At 42.8% G+C, this 16,252-nt stretch overlaps 1 protein-coding gene across 3 annotated transcripts in view; it reads right to left on the bottom strand.

Annotated features, from left to right (window-relative positions):
• Positions 1-13,001, bottom strand: part of ANAPC1 (anaphase promoting complex subunit 1) — a 33,916-nt gene extending 20,915 nt beyond the window's left edge. For 2 of the 3 annotated variants that reach the window (XM_074817568.1, XM_074817571.1), the window contains exons 1-19: positions 12,635-13,001; positions 12,322-12,483; positions 12,095-12,146; positions 11,804-11,907; positions 11,326-11,408; positions 10,134-10,207; positions 9,704-9,852; positions 8,980-9,200; positions 8,183-8,392; positions 7,458-7,553; positions 6,920-7,010; positions 6,732-6,797; positions 5,697-5,834; positions 5,229-5,369; positions 4,786-4,846; positions 4,074-4,261; positions 3,135-3,209; positions 1,878-2,143; positions 788-879 (exon numbers count right to left, since the gene is read on the bottom strand). In XM_074817568.1, the coding sequence (XP_074673669.1) occupies positions 788-879; positions 1,878-2,143; positions 3,135-3,209; positions 4,074-4,261; positions 4,786-4,846; positions 5,229-5,369; positions 5,697-5,834; positions 6,732-6,797; positions 6,920-7,010; positions 7,458-7,553; positions 8,183-8,392; positions 8,980-9,200; positions 9,704-9,852; positions 10,134-10,207; positions 11,326-11,408; positions 11,804-11,907; positions 12,095-12,146; positions 12,322-12,483; positions 12,635-12,847 (2,482 nt within the window). In that variant the 5' untranslated portion in view covers positions 12,848-13,001. The remainder of the gene's footprint in view (positions 1-787; positions 880-1,877; positions 2,144-3,134; positions 3,210-4,073; positions 4,262-4,785; positions 4,847-5,228; positions 5,370-5,696; positions 5,835-6,731; positions 6,798-6,919; positions 7,011-7,457; positions 7,554-8,182; positions 8,393-8,979; positions 9,201-9,703; positions 9,853-10,133; positions 10,208-11,325; positions 11,409-11,803; positions 11,908-12,094; positions 12,147-12,321; positions 12,484-12,634) is intronic. The other variant, XM_074817569.1, reaches the window with a different exon arrangement.
• Between the last annotated feature and the right edge of the window lie 3,251 nt (positions 13,002-16,252).

Raw genomic sequence — 16,252 nt, 5'->3', positions numbered from 1 at the left:
AAGTTTATAGTTAAGACAGTAATGAAAACTTGAGACACCTACCTTTCAAGAACAAAAGTTATCTCAGCCCACAGTGAAAATGAATAAATAGTGAGTAATTCTCAAAAACCTCACTGTAATTCCGTAAGTCTTGTAATTCAACAACATTAAATTGCATAAGTGAGAGGACAACCTGACTATAAACTCTTTGCCTTCCCTGTCCACAAATATGAATAGCAAAGCTGGAGCAATGCTATGAGATATTTTTGGTCAGGGGAAACAACAGTTTTCTTACATGACTAGTAAATTTCAGCTCGTAGGACACTAAACAAGCGCACAGACAATATATGATCTTATTTTAACTCAAGTTTTGTGGTTTTAGCTCTGATTTTGTTTTTATGACCTATAAACTGAGCGCCTGCCAGCCTAGCAATACTTTCCGCAAGAGAAGCACATCTCACTACCAGGCTTTTCCACAGTTGTCTGCTGAGATTTCTCAGCCAGCCTGAGCTGGGAGTTTGCCAAGATGAAGCCATCATTCCCTCCCAAATCCTTGTTCTGTGGAGTGTCCCATGAGGCACTAGACTGGAGGCACCAACTCATGACTATACTATGCTAATTTCAGTCCAGCCTTCTTAGGGAGGCTACTAAAAACAAAGGAAAAAGGCAGCCTCAGCACGAGGAGCACAGTTTTGCAATTTCAGTCCTGACCAGCTTTAAAGGGAACAGTTACCAAGGTGCTTAGCATTAGAAATAATTTGCACATCATTATCACTGAATATCCAGCTTTGTAAAGCCTTAAACTCACCTTGGTCAATGATGCAAGTCTGTCTAGAGGTTTTTACAAGAGCTGGATAGTCTCTGTAGTAATAATCTATGTAAGCTTCAAGTTTTAAGTCCCTGGAATGAGAGAGAGGTGAATCACATTAGAGGGAAAAAAACCCTACTCTACCTTCCTGCATTTCTGTGACATTTTCTGTTGAGATTTTTAAATGTTTGTGTATGCACTAGATATAAGGAGGGAAATTCTGACTTCCTTAACTAAGACTGCTCATAGGCAACTGCCCATTCGCTAGGTAGTGAATCTGCATGTTTAAGTTTTCCCTCAGTGGATTTCTCTTCAACTGTCATTCTGTTTTGTCCCACACCTCCACCACCACCTAAGGTGTGACCACTCTCACTACAGTTTCCTTCAAATTCCAATTGTTAAAGCTAGATAACCTGCTGGATACCTGCAAGACATGAATGCATGTAACAGCTGCCAGCCTCAAAAGACACACAGTCTTGAAATGAAAGACTTGCTTCTCACTGGCGGGACAGAATAGAGCACAGGCCAACCTTTTCAGCACTAGGGACTGGATGCCACTTCTGGGAACCATTTAGCCAGCCGGCTATAGCAGGTGCTACTGGGGAAGAATCTATAGCCATAGAAAAAATTTGGTCGAAACAGCAAATAAAGCTCAGGGAAATGTTGCTGGGCCTTTTACTTAAACATGTGCCTGTATCTATCCATCTGTATGCATGCAATGCAGCTTGAAGGTGGTTGTGGAAGACATGAAGATGCAGTCACTAGCTGCAGTGAAGATGCCACAACAAACAAGAACATTTGACAGATCTCATAAGCTGAGCTGTGACAATGCAGTAGAAAAACCGCGAGCTGCGGCATCTAAAAATTTGTGAATCACACCGATGTTGGGGAGTGGCCAGAACCATACAAGAAATGTGCTACTGCAAAGATCTTTAAGCACAATAAGGTTTAAACATTCATTCATTTTCTTCGAATACATGAAAAGTCTGCTCCGCTCTGGGCAATCCCCAAATTCCCCATAAAAATACACACCCATCATCAAGAGACACTGCACGATATATAGTATCTGCGATTTGTCAGTTGGGCATACCTGGCCAGCTGAACCAGAAGAACAACAAGTGAACGAATTCCCTCTCCCATTAGACTGTTCAGTTTTAGCTCCTCATAGATGAGATGAAGAACAAAGAAAATAGCAGGAATATGGGTGAAAAGGAGGGTTGAGGAATCCAAACTAAGGCTCTGTGAAAAGTCATCCTTTGGAGCCAAAACTTCCAGAGGGTCCAGTCGCAAAGCTTTGGCAACAGGATGAGACTCAAAATTCCTATGGTAATCAGAGCTCAAGAGATATTCCCAGTCCTAGACCAAACAAACAGGAAAGAGAGGCTGAGGTTCCACAATGAACATCATCTTCCAGTAAGATAACTCCAAAGCACTGTTACAAAAGAGGGTTTTTCCCTATAAACCAATACAAGTGCGATTGTTGTATGGTAAATGTGATGCACAAACCCTGCAAGCCAGAGAGATTCAATTGTTAAGTTTCTTTCCCCCCACCTCCCCGTTGTGCATAAAAGAATCAAAGCCTTATATTTAAAAGAACAAGACAAAAGAAAGCTGAGAGTACCTTCCTTGCATCAATATTCTGTGCATGAGACCTCACTAAGTATTTCTGCAATTCACCTAGTGCAATTCACCTACCTCCCCTATCACAGCACATCAGGCATCAGATCCTGACTTCTGTTCCACGTAGACTGTAGTCCGTAACCCCATGAGCTGTCAACCCACAAAAAGCTAATAGCACAACTGGACTACCACATCTTGTAAGCCTCCTGCGACGAGATGACAGTAAGCCTCATCCACTTTACTGTTTGACCATGTGAAAGCTTCCTATTCCTGCCTAGACAAACCGCAGTGAATCAATCTTAAACACGCCACTAAATTTTCTGAAAATCAGTGCATTCACTGAAGTATATAATTTGATGTTCCTAACTTGCTAAAGGTGCTGAGTAGCCACGGGAGTGAGACAACTTCATTTTAAAGGGGTGAAGCATCTAGGAGAGACCTCACATCGTCAGGAGTCTATCTGGGATTGCTTTGTGATCCGTATTTAATTCAATCCTGAGTCCAACCTACTTCTCTGGAAGTGAGAACCCTGACAAGTAAGGTCACATGATGCAGCCACTGCACAGGGCAAAATAACTTTTCTTCACCCAAAGGCTTGTAATCTCAGATGAGCTCAGATGAAATACAATACTCTAAGGGTGTTTCCTCCGGTTTGCCTTTTAAAAAACCAAATCAAACAGCCAACCTCTCCCAAGGCTCTTATTTGTAAAAGAGAATGATTTCTTACTTCATCTGACCCTGTTTCTGACGGCCTAGCCTTTTTTGGAGCAATAACTGGTGAAAGCGATCCTTCCAAATCAAGCTGAAAGGGAAAAAAAAGATCAAAAGATCACTATTGAAATTCCCAAGGTTGCACAAGTGAATCACCTATAACAACATCTTAATTAAAACTAAACTTTACATGACATTGCTTTGGGTACTTCTATATACTTCGCTTTCATATAAAACATATACCGCAATTCGATTTTCTTCTATACACAGCTAGTTAATACAATGCATGACTAGCATGAAATTCATGGTGTATGAATTTCACAGTTTGACTGCCTAACATCTGGTATTTACTGGGACAGAGGAAATACTGTGGATGAGCTAACGGTAGTAATGTAGATATACCGTAATTGCTTTCACTTCAGTTGTACACATATCCTTTCTGTTCCCCCCCCCCGCCCAAGAGTACTGCAAGCATACTTGCTAGCAGGAAACTCACTTACAGAAAACATCCAAATACATTCAATACATCCAAAACAATTGAAAAAAATAAAACTTTAAACATTGTAATTAAAAAACTACACTGAAAATCCTCTTTAGGAAGCAATAATCTGAGTTGTGATTTGTTTCTAGCAAAAATAGGCTTAATACACATTAGGGGATTCAAATCTTTAATGCATCAGTGTTAGTCATGAAATAGAATAAAATCTTTGTAATTTATTTTTATTTGACCGAGACAGTTATGGTAAGTACCTTAAGAATATATTTCATGATAAACACAGACTAAAACGTATACTGAAAATGTAGCAATATTGAATTGATTCAATGGCATCTCGTTATTTAAGACAAAATACAATCCATTTCTGACACAATTCGATATGTCTCTAACCATTTTGAACCTTGAAAATTTATCAGTAGCATTAACATAAGCTAGGAAAACAAACATGAGCTTGCTTACGTTACGTGTCCAGGACAGTCTCTCCGTGTTGTAACCCATCATATTCATGAGACACGTTACAAATAAATTCCATTCTGAGTGATAGCTTGGTCCTCCTGGAGCATTATAAGCATTGTACCACTTGACAAGCATCTGTACAGCTATCTCCTTGGGCAGGATAGCTTTGACCCCTTGCAGACATCTTTTCACTGTCAGGAAGGAAAAATATATTTAAAAATCAGGTGTCTTTTATATTTTACCTCCTGGTACTTCTTCCAGATCTCTGCAGGTCCTCTTACTGGACCTCTTTTTAACTCTCCACAGACTCTTTCAATAAAAGCCACGCCACATAACCTCTAACAGCTGTTCCTTTAGTTCAGGTTGAGCACAGCCCCTTTAATTCACCACACAAAGAGGAAAAAGTTCCTTTTTGCTCATTACTGAAACCAACTTTGTCAGTCTGAACTGGCATCTCAGCCATTCCTCAAACAATAATATACAAACAGTAGAGAGCAAAGCAACCTAAAGAACAAAGGAAGTTTTAAGAGTGCAGCAGGTGAAGGACTGAAAGCAACAGAGCAGATCTAAATAAATGGTAGCAGCTCTAGAAGGTAAGTTCACAGAGCTTGAAATATGTGGTACATATTACAGCCTAAGCTACGCATAAACTACTTCAAAAATGAACCCTCAAAAATTATGAAATATATTTTACATGATGGATTTTGAATTGTACCTAGTTCTGAAGTGGCAATTTCAGGAATAGTAACCCGAACCATCGTATTATTGCTGAGTTCCTGAAAAAATAAAAAAGGCGAGTCAAATTATGAAACACAAAGTAAAGCCAGGGTCCTTTTCTACCAACTCAGAACTCATTTATGTATTAAGGACACTCCTGATTCCTGGCTATTTGCTACACTAAAGATCTGCAACCTCAGATGCTAGCTCCATGAAACACTTCAAACAGATCTTGAGTGGAATCACTTGAGGGAATCAATTAAATTCTGTGACTTCTAGAGTATTCTACAGAGAGAAAAACGTGGAGCCACCAATGCAGGTGTGATACTTTGCTGTTGATCAGGAGCTGCTAGCAATGTCTCACTATGCAGTAGAATGAAATGTTACCCTCTCTTTGCTTTGCTAACAAAGTGTTGACTCAAATTACAGGATAATACCTACCAAAGTTATTCTGTTGTGGACAGGATCTCTCAGAGCATGAATGAAAGTCCCAAGCTGCTGAAAAGCACAGTCTTCAACGTAAGTTGAGTCATGAAGTTTGGCAGAATCCCTTAGCTCTGGAACTGGTGACAAAAGCACACCCTGAAAAGTGGTAGAAATGATTGCTTAGAATTGTTGAAATGAGAGGATCTGAGCAAAGGACAGCTAAAATTGCCATTTTTAATGTATTAATAAGTATTTTGAAAACTACTATAAATCTTTCCAGTCTCTGCCTCAGAAGTTTTACAGAAATCATAAATAGGGCAGCACTATATAGGTCTTCTTTAAGCACTGTTTATTCAGGGGATTTACAGAAGAAAAATAAAAGATTTAGCCCCAACAGATGCCTTGAAAGTCAGAAAAGTCAACCAGTCATTTGAAGCTGTTACAACTAAACCCTTTCCTAGGCAGGACTACCTTTCTTCTTACCTCTTCTAGGGGCCCCAGATGCTTATTCAAAGGCTTGGACGGAGTGCTGACACTATCCAAGGGAGTGCTTGGCCGAGGCATTTGGTTGGACATTGTCAGGGACGGAGCAGGCAGCCCAGGAATAAAAACCTTCCCCACCTTTTTGTGAACAATATATAAGAAAACAAACAGTTGGTTTTCATGCCTGTGCTTCCACGTGCTGGCTTACATATACAGACATTATCAGATTTTAACATCTTAAAAGTTTTAAGAAAAGTGGGTAGGTACTTAAACTAAAGTCTCTGAAGAGAAGATTAAAGATTACTTCAGGTAATTATTTTCTTCAGATGACACACTGAAAAAAACTACCATATATGGTCAGTATTGTACCTTATTGCTACAAGTCCACTCCCACTAAAAGTTCTAGCAGGGCTTCAACTGAGAAAGCTCTACTTGCAGAGAATGTACTTTTTTCATATACATACATACGTGTGTGTATATATACACACACACCCACAAACGTGTGTACCACAGAGACACATACAAATTGCAGTGTCCAACGTTTCTCCATACAGAGAGAGAGAGCACAGTACACCTCTACAGAATTTAAGAAAAAGTTTTAATTATTTTGGATGAATCATGTCCATCCTAATAACAGCCCTTTGTACAGCAAAATAATCTGACATCTAAAATTATCTGGCAGCCTACAGAGAAGTTTGCAAGTTTTTTGTTCAGGAACAATTCTTATTTTCCATATTCTCAAAGTTTTCTTTCCTTTAAAGTGTTTTAGTACTTTAGTATTTTACTATCACTGAAAATAAACTCAAGAGATTATTTAATTGTACCACAAGGTGCCACTGATTCTTCAGAACTACCTTTCCAGCACTGCATACAAACTACACTTGGTGTGTGAGCACAGCCACCTTCCCAAGCAAGTAGCAGTCTACAGTAGCTGAAAACGATACCTTGTAAGGTATGATGCACACAGGTTCCCTCTGTACAGCCCAGCTTGCAACCAAAGATTCAGACATTTAGGATAGGAAAACTGTTACTTACCCGAACCACTCCAGAGTAAAGCACTAGATTTCCACTGCCTTCCAGAACCAGCAGTGTATCAATGCCCTGCAAGAATCAAGCAGAATATTCAGCTTCTTAAATTTAAGTAAAGAGACAACAGTTGGACAACACAAGTGACAAAGCAGGATACTGCACAATTAACAATCCATACAGATGGAGGTACATACTTCCACTGGAGCTGCATCCTTTGCTTGAATATTCGTAACAGCACCAAAGATCAGCTGTGACTTATCATTGCTCTCTTGAAATTTTACACACCTAGAGATTTGAGAAACAACAGGAAACATAAAAGGACTGTCCTATGTGTTGTTACAGAAAGAAGATAAAACCATGTGGCATGGTGCAGCTGCTTTTGTTGTGGTATACCTGGTTCCTTCCTTTGCTTGTTTTGCCCTGCTAGTCAACTTATTTTTACTCTGCTAGTCTAATTAAAATCCCCAATAAACTTCTAAAGGGTAAAGATAAGGATAAGAATACCATTCAAATTACAGTGAATGTTCTCTCACAACTTCAGTTTTATTTAAATAGCCCAAACCATCTATGCCACCACAGTTAAAACATGTCATATGAGAGCCAGTGATTAAGCACATGTTGTCATAACAGATTTCACTAGCTGGAGGAGTAAGTATGTTAAAACCAGTATCTAGCTGGTAATTTCTAGAGTACTCCCCTTTGTTCCCTTGTCCCCAAGACAGGTATGCTCACCGCAGCTGAAGCTGGGATTCCACTAAAAAGCACAAGAACTTCTGCCCACAAAGGTCAGTGGTAATAAACACTTTTGATGCTTGGGAATTCTTCTCTCTGTAAAAGAGACACGATGATCAGAGCACTGTTTGGTCTACTATAAAAATTTTAATGAAGGAAAAACACAGTATCTACACACTGTAGGGTCACACTGGACTTCGATTAGCAGGGCACCAAGTTGCCAGAATGCACCAGTCTCACTGTCAGTCATTACTCTTGAAACTGATTTTCTAGCACTCCAATCTCCACATTCCCCACTTTTCCGCATGCAGAGCACATGCTATTTGGCTTTGTTCTCCTGTTCAATCTTGGGTTTTATGCTGCTTTTTGCCCCTTTTGATGGTAACACAGAAAGACACTCCCCCTAGAAGATCAAAAAAACCCCAAAGCAATGATCAGATTAGAACCTACTTTGCTTTACAGATCTCATTAAACCATTCCCCAGCTCAGAAGGCTATAGATAACACAGCAGGTAAAACTGCTCCAAGCGACCAATTTCCTTTTCAAGAGAACTGCACACTTGGTGAGCATCATTTTTCAAAAAAAATTAGTAAGTGCAGGTCCACACATCTATTTTAAGGCAGCACCATTTGCAGAAAGCACACACTAAAATAAACTTTATTTCCCCCCACCCCCAACGGAAATTCAGAACCTCTCACATCCCAAGCATCTAACAAGCACCTAACCTCATGTTTGTGATGGTTTCTGTCCACAGATGATCTATACACAGCTCTGGAACAATTGGTTCAGTTTCTGGCATAAGGAAGGAATCACTGGAAGTGCTGTTTGGTGAATGGGTAATACTTTGCCTCTTTGGTGACTGAGTGTTACTGGAAAAGTTGAACCTCTGCACTCCTGAGAAAGAATGCACTCCCAGGGCAGGAGAATGAGAGCGGCTGCAAGCAAAGATACAAGACACTACTGAAAAGTGGATTTTCAAGATCAGGTACAGAATCCCAGGTTACTCTTACACTGGTAGAGACTTTAAAAACAAACCAAAGCCACCCTAAACCAGTAGCTAGTTCAGTATTAGTTTCCTTTAGTAATACACCCCAGAATAGGAAAACAATTCTCCAATTTCCAGTCTTCTCTGTCAGAATTCAATAGGTGACATTTCAAAAGCAAAAAAACCAAAATTTTAAGTTGCACTGTCCATTCCATCAAAAATCTCTTCTAAGCCACTCCCTCTAAACATGGCTTTCTTTAGAAAAGCTAACTGAAAACACTCCTGGGACTCAAAAGACCTGCAGACAGTTCCCAACTCCACTACAGACTGGCAGAACAACTTCTTTGGCTCTTGCACACCAGTTATCATCCTGTGCTATAGGGATAATAGCACACCAAATGTCACTTCAGACACTGTAACAGAAGAGGCACCTGCACCTTACACGGACAGCCTCTAACGTTAAAGAAAGACAGACAGCATTTCCAGATATCCATCTTATTCTATAGCTTGTATTCTTTGGTATTGTTCAGCACTCACCTCAAAGCAGCCATGTTGGAGATAGATGGTGAGCGCGACTGCATGCTGGGCGATGACACTGATCTGCTCTGGCTGTGGATAGATGAGTAGTTCTGGAAAGGGGAACCCACAGGCGAGTCTCCTTTTGAGAGGCTTCTGAGATGAGCGGTCAAAGAGCTGCTAGTGGCCACGTGCTGTGGTGTGCCCATCTGCTCTGAGAACTTCAGCACTGTGTTCTGCTCCTGGGAGAGAAAACAGAGCTGTCTATGCACAAACAGCACATTGGCAACAACAGCCAGGAAGAGGCTTTCATCAGTTAGGTGTTAAATCAGTTAGGTGTGAGCTAGGTAGGTGCTCAGCCTGAGAAGTTATTCCTACCAACCATGCTCTCTCACTCCCAGTCACAGAAACTACTCCTATGGTTTTTACTATGGGCAGTAAGTTGTTTGTCACTTCTTACGGAAGACAACAGTTTAAAGCAGAGTCCAAACCATCTGGTACAATGCAAGGAATACCATGATAAGCACAGTACACCTCATGACCATCGCCATCATGTGATCTCCCTGACTGTGTACAGGCAAATACATGAAAGAAACTATTTAAAAAAAAACCCAACACACCTATCTTACTCTTATAAATAAAATAAATCACAAATACCAGGCATCTAACACACACCGCCATAATGGCAGGTCAACACACAACAAATTTTTTTCAGAATGATATTTAGTCAACAATAAATTTGTACCTCTGGCTTTACTCTCCGAAGAGCCCAAACAGTATGTAAACTCTGCACAGTATCATAGGTCATCACAATGGAAGGTTCAGCATTGAGAAACACGATCCTCAAGGTGTAATCAGCAACGTACTGCACTCTAGCAGAGCCAAACATGCCTGCTAAATAAGCAGTTAACTTTGGTTAAGGCAAAAGGATCATTTCTACAGCAGTGTTATCAGTTACAGGGTTAGCATTTTTCATACCCTCTTTCTTCCACAACCTGGGTCTCTTTCCCGAACAGTTTCCCTGTTCACTAAGCAGCTAAAACACCCCACTTCCAAATTCTTGAAAGAGTGATTATTTGCAAATTTTTTAATACAGAAAACGCTCAAGTGACATATTAAGCATTCGATGCTGTACTGAGGGACTCCAAGTGATACATCTAAAGATGTAAACTTACCTCCAGACTTACAGACAAGAGGTGTTATCTCATCTAATGGGTGTAGCATACTGAACATAGTAGGCAAAGGTTCTCTAGAAAAAAACCAAACAAAGCATATTCAAAAATCAAATGCTAACAAGCATAATTGTTCTCTTCTCACAGCTAGTACAATGTGCTGCAATCCTAAAACAGCTCCTCAGACCTTAACAAATCAGAGCCTGAAAACTAACAGTAGAGATATATATTCCTTTCACAGAAGCTTGTTGAATTAACTGAGTAGTCAGACAAAGGCTGGTGTATCAAACAGGATGATAAGGTCTTGTTCTACATCTCAGAGCACTTGAGAATGACCCCACCTGGTGGCCACATGGCAGACTTTGGCTGGCTCACCCGAACAGAGCAGACACCAGCCGAGTTTGGAGAAGTAGAAAGAGAAACCCCTTAACCCAGACTCAGTTTAAGAGTTTAGGTTCCACAGCTCCCGCGTCTCAGACAAGCAAGCAGCTGTCAGGTCACTGGTATCCATCCCAGAGCAGCAATCAAGCCACCCATCTGTGGTGGCAGTAGCAAAAGGAAGAATTTTCATGAAATGAGTAGGGTCAATGATGAATTTTGTAATGTACCCTCTTGAACATTTTCATGACCTCTATTTCTAATCTCAACTGTTCTGAGGACTAGAGAATTACAAGTGCCTGGAATGGACACCTAAAGCTCAAGAGAAAGCAAGTGGCTGTATTAATGCTGCTCCTCAGCACACCATCCAACTCCTTGCTCTGCTTCTCAGCTGTATGCCCAGCCACAGAGCACAGGGTCTACAATCCTCACCAAATGTGGAACAGGATGCTCCATACATTTAAAGCATCCTGCAGCTGAGAGAAAGTGTCTCAATGACAATCCTTCAGTGAATCTCTACTATCACAGCCTAGAACCAACCCCCAGGACAAACCTTAGTGAAATCAGGCCAGTAACACCATTATCGTGTCTCCCATACCCTATTCCCAGGATCACTGCACCCAACTAGTTCTTAAGACAAGACAATATCAGAGGAATATCATGAATTGTCAGTATTCAGCCCCTTCCTGCTATTTCCTGATGTTTCACCTGTTCCTGCCACGAACACACAGATCCTTTCATTACTGCTCTTCAACTCTTGCACTCTTGTGCAAGCAAACAGTCTGTAACAAAACAGTCAAAACCATTCATTACATACCTAGGTGGACTTGGAGGTACTTCATGTGAAGAATTGCTGCGCTCAAATAACAAACCATATTTTGTTGGCCAGACGTTTGCGACCTATAGAAAAATTACAAATAGATTTATGACAAAAAAGAAAATCAATCAAGTACTTACTACATTAATTATGTTTCAGATTTGAGTATCTTGTTATAGCAAAATAAAATGTTCGGGCCTTTTCTTGAGAGAAGGGTAATGTAAATCGGAGCAGGTTCTCAGACTGAGCAGCAGTCATACCAGTACATTCACACATCAGACACGTGGCTGCCACTGCTTCCAGAAGTATTCAGTGCCCTGAACACACAGCTGCTGTCATTGGCTTTGTCCCTTTCACCCCCAGAGCAAAGAACTCAGGCAGCCACCACCAGTAGTGCTTTACACACACCTCCCCACCTCAACACAGCATGCAAACAGGAAACAAGTCCATCTGTGGACAGAAAAAGGACAGCACTTACCTGAAAAGGTAAAGCAGCAATGTAATCCTTTCCCTCTATGCTATGCACATTTATACAGGAATTCTGCAATATGCAGATACATTTCTCTACTATTTCCTCACTGCCTGAAACCGGGGGGAAAAAAAGCAAAAAAATACACAGTGAAGTTTCTCTCTTTCCTTAGACATCCTCTATGCACAAAAGGTAAACTTGAGGGAGGATGGCTGTCTTAACATAGCAAGTCTTGAGAGGCTTGCCAAGAGAGCTGAACTCAAATCATTTGTTTGGCATTACAGTAAGCAGGAAACTTACCATCAGCTTTTTCAGATTTTTCCTGGGGTAACGTGAAGTCACACCATAAAGCCTAAAACCAGATATAATACAATTACTTCTGAAGAACGACCTGATGCTACTACACAATCTTATCTTTCCATACTTCCCAAAATAACCCCACCTCAGAGCAACATCTGAAAACGCTCAGCGAGTAGTTTTTAGCCAACATGCATTCATTCAGTGGTCACCTTTCCATGCTTTCATACCTGCAGAACAGGGCTGTCAACAGTGAAAGCCTTATAAATGGTAGACGCTTGGTTTTTACTTCCTTTGCTCCAGATCACCATATTGCTGGCCACATACAGCTCTTCATCGTAGTCCACCTCTTCCCCAACATCACTAATGCCTTTCCTCAACTGCCAACTTTCCTGAAAAGCAACATTTTTTAAGGAAAAGTGACAAGCCCCGCCGGTGCAATCACAACAGCTAGTCATCGCTCAGCGGTCATGGTTTGGCCCATTTATTTCGGAAACCAGAAAGCCAGGCCAGAGCCCCCCCAGCGCCCTCGCTGCCTCGTACCCGCTGCCGCTCGTGGATCGTCACCTCGCGGAGGGACCCCACCAGCCCGGCCGCCCCGTCGGAGGAGCAAAGCTCGGAGGCGGGCTGCAGCCGCCGCAGCTGGAGGCTGAGGGCGCTGGGGTGGCGCCGGCAGTGCTCGCGGCCCCGGGGGGCGAACTCCTGCAGGTCGCCGGCCGCAATCATCGTCGCCCTCTCGTCAGAGTGGTCCGACATGGGGGCCCGATATCCTCATTATTTCTGGGACGGACGCACACCCGCCGCGACCGGGCTCCGGCTCCCGCGCTGCCCGGGGGCCACGCGGGAAGCGGCAGCGCGGCTGAGGCAAGCGCGGACGCCGGCAGCGGCTGCTCACACGGGCGCGGCCATCTTGTCGCTCCCGTCCTGCACCGCGGCGGCGCCGCGCGGGGGACGGCGGGAAAGGTGGGGGGGGTGGGTGGGTGGATCCTGCTCAAAAACGCCTCTTCCGCGGGGCGTACTCACAGCCTTATTTAAAACCGAATTTTTGGCTTGGGGTCTAGGCCCTCGGCAGCCCGATGCCTCTCAGCAGAGTATTTAGTGTACTGCTGCCACCTCAGCCCGGCCGCCTATTTCCCACCTGCTATGGCAGCTTTCCTCATGAACTTACCTCACCCCTCAGGAACCGAATTGTAACGCTGTGCCTTCTCAGTGTAGCTTGGAAACAGCCAAAGGACTGTCCTCTAACTCTGAGCCCTGCAACAAAATCCCCCTTTTCAGCCAGGCCTGTATTTCTGCAGTTAAAATATTGTAACAGCCTCAGCATCTTTTTGCTTTAAGGCATAAAAGTTTATAGAGCATGGAATTAACTTACCTGTACAGTTGGAGCGGTATGTATGAGCAGTTACTTTCTAAAGGCAGGCACGGTGCTTAGAAAACTATATGTTAGACCATTTCATAGGACTGGCAGGGCCTCGTGGACCCCTGTCACTCTGCAGTTGTCAACAGGTATGTTGTACAACTCCCCACAAAACTTCACATGCTCTTGTGATATTGGTTAGCTTAACTTTAAAGTCTGGGTTCCAATGACTTAGACCAGCTAAAAGCCCAGCTCCTGACACACCAGTGGTCAGCACCTGAGGTGGCTGTTCTGTCTTGAGTTGTATCATCCACCTTTACTCCTGAATGGTGCAGGGTCAGCCTGCCACACTTGTAAAGACTGAGGGTGCCAAAACCTTCACAGCTGCATCTCTGACTACCAGCACTAGGTATCAGGCGGTTAGCCTGGCTCTTCTGATGAGAGCTGCCAGAATTTGCTGAAGGAATGATGCAGTGACTTGCTTTTCTGTATCATTAAATGTCACCTGTGTGTAATTGGGGCCATTTGAGTTCCAGCATCTGCTGTTCTGCTTTGGCTGTGGTCTCACAGCAGAACGTGCAGAAATAGTGCTCTGGGATGTACTTAGCTGCCAAAACATGGTGGGACAATCAGATTATTTGTATTCTTTTAAGAATGATGAGATCATTCACTGATGAGATCAATGCCGTGATGTTAACCTGTCCATTTTGCAGGCACTGTAACACACACAAGCATCTTGTTGGCAGTAAGCAAGCTTGTCCTGTGGTCTTTTCAATCATGCATGCATTGCAAAATGAGCTCTTTTCTTTACCTCTCACCTTTATAATTGCTCACCTAAACAAGAGGGTGTTGCTTGCTACTGATCACAGCCAGTAATTACCTCTCAGCATAGCACCATTCCTCCAACAGCATACTTTCTCCATTTGTGTCTGAGTAGCATACCAGAAAATGCCTTTTTTTTTTTTTTTTAATTAGCACATGTGGTATGAAGCACAAAAGGAGCCTGTGTTTGTCTGACAGGCAATAATAACAGAACAAAACCTGTATGAAGTACCCTGTCGGGAACTGTAAAGGTAGTGCATTCTGATGAGGATGGGGTTTTTTTCAAGGTATTAGTTTCACATGAAAAATCAAAGGAAGAGGGAGAAGCTGTTGAAGAATTGAAAACAAATTTGAAACCATGGTTCAAGTCATGACAATAAGCACTATCATTTTCTTGGAAAAGAGAAGCAGTCTTTTGGGGAAAGCCAGGTTTAGGAGAAGCAAGAATTCACTGAGCTGCAGAGTGCTTTCAAATCATCTTGCAGCTTCTGGCAGGAAGACAACCAGAAGAAATGGTAGCCTGGATCTACTGATTCAACCAGGGAGCAAATTTCCATATGGAGACAAATGGGGCTATTTACACAAATAAGACTGTGAAATACAAACAGCAATTTTGTGGGCAGGTAAGAATGCCCAGGGCTCAAAACAAGGAAAGTTCAAGCCAGTGTCCAACCTTTAGAGATAGCTTTCTGCTTTTGTGAAATAATTTGCAGACCAGGAGAAACTGTCCTAGGAAGAAACAGCTGAGCCGAGGGACAAAATGTGCCTGGTAAGAGACGTAGCACGTACTGTGTGCCCAAAGAAAGCAGCACAAGAAAAAAGGCATTTTAGTAGCACCACAAAATGTTCAGTTATCTCTGCAGATTGTTTACAAGCTGCATCCTGTGACCAGGGTGTAACATTTAACACAAACAGGTCATCTGCCTTGAGCTAAAAACATGTTGCCAAAAGAGTTTTGTATTTAAAAGAACAGGAGCCCCTGCAAATAGAAATAAAAATAGACACAAAGAGGAAGCAGAAATAAAGGAAATGATAGATTTAGCAAAATGAAAATAAAAATACAGAAATAGCACGGGGGGGGGAAATCTCAGCAGATAACAGCCCAAAGCCTGATTGCCAAGTGCCATTTCTGCTAAATGGTCCCATTTCACAAGCATTATGTTGCCTCTAAAGTCTCCGAATAGTCTTGTGTAGAAATGGTGTCGATGCTCTGAAGTGAAACTGCAAACTACTCTGGCATGGCGACGCTCCAGGGTGTCTCTGAGAGCACCTACAACGCTCGCTGGGATCCTGCTCAGAGAAAGCTGAGAGTATCTGTGGAGCTGCTGATGTTATCGGAAGGGGATTATAACTTCTCATCCAGGCACAAGAAGCCTGTGATGATAAAGATAGGCATCTTTGTGCTCACGAGCAGGACTCCACGTGCATATGTATACCAACACAGCAGGACTCAAAGGACAGTGGCCCCTCCACAGAGGGATGGCCTAGGCGATGGATGCGATAACCTTTGCGCTGGAGAGCCACGGGCTGAAAACGTGGCTCAGAGATGGCCGATGCCCGTGCAGTTACCTGCATTCTGCTCTGCCCTCCTCCTTCAGAAGGGGAGATGTGGGTGCTCCCTCCAGTGTGGTCTGCGCTGCACTACGGCACCTGAAGAGCTGCGAGCACGACTGGTTTAGCTGGTTCAGGGTTGCATCCTGGCACACAGACAGAGGAGACAGGCAGCCTTTGTTTCCCATTAAAGGTTCTCCCTTTGTTTCGGTCCTCATTCCTTTGACATCGGTTGCCTTTTTTCGTCTCCCACTGCCCTGGGAGGGTTGTGAGGTATTTCTAGGGCCAAATGCTGGCTGATGCCCAGACCCAGGCAGTGAAAACAGGGGATGCTGTTTGGGGAGATCTTGTGAGTCTGGCCACACACGTACTTTGGGACCAAAAAACACAAGCTGTTTGTATGCAGACCCCAGCAACTGTTGAGTTTGGGC

The sequence above is a fragment of the Strix aluco genome, chromosome 3 (assembly GCF_031877795.1).
Source record: "Strix aluco isolate bStrAlu1 chromosome 3, bStrAlu1.hap1, whole genome shotgun sequence".
Taxonomy (NCBI): domain Eukaryota; kingdom Metazoa; phylum Chordata; class Aves; order Strigiformes; family Strigidae; genus Strix; species Strix aluco.
This window is presented reverse-complemented; position numbering and strand designations above follow the sequence as displayed.